The sequence below is a fragment of the Solanum tuberosum genome, unplaced genomic scaffold (genome assembly GCF_000226075.1).
Source record: "Solanum tuberosum cultivar DM 1-3 516 R44 unplaced genomic scaffold, SolTub_3.0 scf00375, whole genome shotgun sequence".
Lineage (NCBI taxonomy): Eukaryota > Viridiplantae > Streptophyta > Magnoliopsida > Solanales > Solanaceae > Solanum > Solanum tuberosum.
In genome coordinates, this window is record NW_006239299.1 from 270,398 (window position 1) to 274,514 (window position 4,117).

At 27.3% G+C, this 4,117-nt stretch overlaps 1 protein-coding gene and 2 long non-coding RNA genes across 3 annotated transcripts in view; all 3 read right to left on the minus strand.

Annotated features, from left to right (window-relative positions):
• Window positions 1-557, minus strand: part of LOC107057770 (uncharacterized) — a 2,763-nt gene extending 2,206 nt beyond the window's left edge. The window contains exons 1-2 of the mRNA XM_015302728.1: window positions 552-557; window positions 392-449 (exon numbers count right to left, since the gene is read on the minus strand). Of these exons, the coding sequence (XP_015158214.1) occupies window positions 392-449; window positions 552-557 (64 nt within the window). The remainder of the gene's footprint in view (window positions 1-391; window positions 450-551) is intronic.
• On the minus strand, window positions 555-1,457 carry LOC107057777 (uncharacterized). The gene is made up of 3 exons (XR_001471553.1): window positions 1,406-1,457; window positions 719-812; window positions 555-618 (listed from the first exon to the last, which is right to left on the minus strand). It is a non-coding gene; the product is annotated as an uncharacterized lncRNA (long non-coding RNA).
• A 117-nt stretch (window positions 1,458-1,574) lies between these two features.
• On the minus strand, window positions 1,575-2,258 carry LOC102581025 (uncharacterized). Its single transcript, XR_001471551.1, has 3 exons — window positions 2,205-2,258; window positions 1,761-1,854; window positions 1,575-1,659 (listed from the first exon to the last, which is right to left on the minus strand). It is a non-coding gene; the product is annotated as an uncharacterized lncRNA (long non-coding RNA).
• Window positions 2,259-4,117: the final 1,859 nt, after the last annotated feature.

Here is a 4,117-nt window from a genome sequence, read left to right on the forward strand (position 1 = left end):
GTCAAGCCTGATTAATACAATCAACACAAAGATTAGTTGATGGGTATTTTCATTGTGTACAAACATTAACCAAGTCAATGTATTGCATTTGCTTAAAAATATATCTTTTAATTTTATATTCTTTTTACGTAACATCTTCTCATCAGACTAATTTATCATTTATTGAGGTTAAAATTAAAATTATAATTAATATTTTCTTGATTTTCTAAAATAAAGCTTATGGTAAACTAGATTTGAAAAGCTAAATAGGCGTTTCCACATTATAAAAAGAAGGTGATATTTGACAAAACAAAAGTTATAAGGGGTATAATAAAGTATGAAATTTTATTTGAATATGTATTTAATTAACTTGAAAAAATAAAATAAAAATTGTGAGTGAAAATAAATTCACCTTGTTTTCGGCTTCTCCGAGAATCTAGGCACGGAGATGCTCCTTGCCAATGGTAAATCTACATACAACAAAAAACAACACATTAGTGAAATAATTTGAAAACGAACAAAACATTATATAAATTTATTTTTCATAGGATAAGGAAAGAAAAATGTTTAACCTCCATAGTTTGATGAAAAGTCATTCTTAATTTTTGACATTTTTGCAAACTTTAGAATATCTTTCGCCTACATTCACAACAAATATTCAGAAATCACAGTTATATGAACCCAATTAAAAAGTGAAAGAAAATAAATCAAAAATCAGTGACATTAGATTGATAAAAACCTTGTCACTAGAGACATGGAAAGATGCAACCATTCCATTGTAGCAAATAGTCAAAAGTGCAATTTTCATGCCATTTTCTGAGCCAGCACAAACCCTGGTTAATAAAATCAACATAAAGATCAATCGATGGGTATTTTCATTTTCTAAAGCATTAACCAAATTAATGCAGACATGTATATGTTTGTCAGTTTTTTCTTATATATATATTTTAAAAAATTTAGTGTTCTTTTTACGAGAGATCTTCATTGTTAACACTAATTAATACAATGATCATGATAAATTCTTTATTTCTTTCCTTTATTTATTCTTCTTGGCTTTGCAGACATATGATTCCTAGGTTTACTATGGCTAAGTTAATTCTTGATAAAAAAAAAAAATGTAATTAAGTACTCTATTTAAGAAACAACACAACTTCCTTAATTCTTTTTTAGTAAAGATTACCTATTATATTTTCATAAAAATTACTGTCTTTTTAAACTATTAACTCATTTATCGAAGATAGGATTAATTTGGAGAAAAAAATTGAAGGTAGTAAAGTAATTGAGAGGTTAAGTAGGTGTTCGGACATAAAAAAAAAGTGAAGTTGGACAAAAAATGTTAGAAAGGGATATTAAAAAATATGAATATTTGGATATGCATTTAAATAACTTGAAAACATAGAAATTTCGGAAGTGGAAAAAAATTCACCTCTCTTTTCCCTTCTCCGAGAATCCAAGCATAGAGTTTCTTCTCACCAAATGTTGAGCTATATATATGTAACAAAAGCCAGCACATTATTAAAATAATTTGAAGATGAGCAAAATATTAATCAAATTTAATTTTCAAATAAGAAGGGAAAGAAAATTTTAACCTCCACTTAATGTTTCCACAAACAATTGTTTTTCGGATGAAACTGCATCTCTTGTTTCTGACCTTTCTGCAAACTCTAGAATATTTGCCACCTATATACATAATAAATAATTCAAAAATCACAATTATGTGTAATCAATTAAATAGTGAAACAAAACCAATCAGAGAAGAATGACCTTTGATTATTACAAACCTTATCACTGAATATATTGAAACTCACACTCGTTCCATCATAGCAAATAGTCAAAGGCGCAATTATTATGCCATTTTCCAAGCCAGAGTCAAGCCTGATTAATACAATCAACACAAAGATTAGAAGGAGAGGTCATCCATTTATAATTTTATTAAATAAATTCTATTGAGGCATATTTTATAATGATTATTCTATTTATCATGTTATAATTGATATTTGCAGATCTGTGTTGAAGTTGCAGAACTTTCGTTATTAAAAAGATTATATGTATATCTCCTAAATTTATTTTTTATATCTTCTCGTCAAACTAATTGATCATTTATTGAAGTTAAGATTAATTTGAAAAAAATAATTAATATCTTAGCTTCTTGGTTTTCTAAAATTGTGTTTGAATATACATTTAATTAACTTGAAAAAAAAAATTGTGAGTGAAAAAGAATTTACCTCGCGTTTTTCTTCTCCGAGAATCTAAGCAAGGAGTTTCTCCTCGCCAATGGTAGATCTACATACAACAAAAACCAACACATTACTGAAATAGTTTGAAAATGAACAACATTATACAAATTTAATTTTCAAAGGAGAAGGAAAAGAAAAATGTTTAACCTCCACTTAATGTTTCCACAGATAATTGTTTTTTTGGCGGAATGACATTCTTAATTTTTGACTTTTCCGCAAACATTAGAATTTCCTTCACCTACATACACAACGAATAATTTAGAAATACAATTATGTGAAACCAATTAAAAGTGAAAGAAAATAGACTAGGGATTAATGACATTTGATTGATAAAAACCTTGTCGCGGAAGACATTGAAATTTGCAATCTTTCCATTGCACCCAATAGTCAGAAGCACGATTTTCATGCCATTTTCCAAGCCACCACAAAGCCTAATTAATAAAATCAACAAAAAGGTCAATCAATGTTTTTTTTCATTGTCTCAAATACTAATCGAGTCCCTACAAACGTTATATTTGCTCAAGAAATCTCTATTCTTTTATAATTTTTAAATATATATATTCTTTTAGCGATAAAATTTTATTGTTACACATAAGATTTTTTTTTGAGAAGGGGGATGTTTGGCTGTGCAGAAATTTGATTCCTAGGTTTACTATGACAGTTAATTGCTAAGCTAATTCCTAATCATAAATGTAATTTAATTAAGTTCTCTCTTTATAGAACAATTCAACTTCTTTTGATTCTATTTGATAAAGATTACATCTTATATCTTCAAAAGTTACTCTTTTAATCTTCAAATTATTTAATTCTTTATTTAAAAGCGCCCTTTTGCTATTGATGTGCATTTAATTTGAAAAGAAAAAAAAATACCAACCTCTCTTTTCGGTTCTCCAAGAATCTAAGTTGAGAGTTTCTCCTCGCCATTGAGATGTCTAAATCCAAAAACAAACCAACACAATATTCCTCCATTTAGAATAAATAGTTTGAAGATGAAAATCAAGATTATTGAAACACTCATCAAATTCTCAAAAAATGTTTACCTTGACTTTGCGTTTCCACACCCAATGGCTTTTTTGATGAAGAGACATTCACAACATTTGAGCTATCTGCAAACTTTAGAATTTCCTCCGCCTACATACACATCAAATTCAAAAAACACAATTTACATGTAACCAATTCAATAGTGAAAGGAAAAGGTTCTAGGATTAATGACATTTGATTAATAAAAATTAACCTTATCCCTCGAGACATTAAAAATCTCAACTGTTTCATCGCAGATAAAACTCAGCGTCACAATTTTTGTTGTTGCGTTTTTCAAAACTTCATTGGGATTGGTCTTCCCAATCACATTATCAATACCTACAAGAAAATTTCACAAGGAAAAATAATTAGAATTCAATGTTAATTAGCTGGATTTTCCCTTTGTAACTATTGATATACTTTGTATTGAGATAAATCAAACATATATGTATACTTACACGCATGAACATATACTCATTGATGAATTTCTATAGCAAATTAGTGAAAAAGAAAGGAAAATTAAAACCTCCAAAGGTGATTTCACTTTTAAATTTAGGTGCGAAAATTAAGTGAAATTTTTATTTATTTTCTGATATTTAGTTTGTAAGCAAAAAAAATTATTTTCAAATATATTTTCTATATAATTCAACCATATATAGAAAATCAAAAGAAAAGTTGAAAAAAAAAACTACTTTTCTCCTTACCTAACACACCTTCTTCGTTTTTAAAGATTTTCCTTCTTTATAGAAAGTGAGATTAAGTTTAAAATTTAAACAATTTTGCTATTTTCTATAACATTAAGAAAATGAAAAAATATTTTTATGCATCTTTTTAACCTGTAAAAACCAATTATTCAAATATCGCGATAATATCCAAAAAAA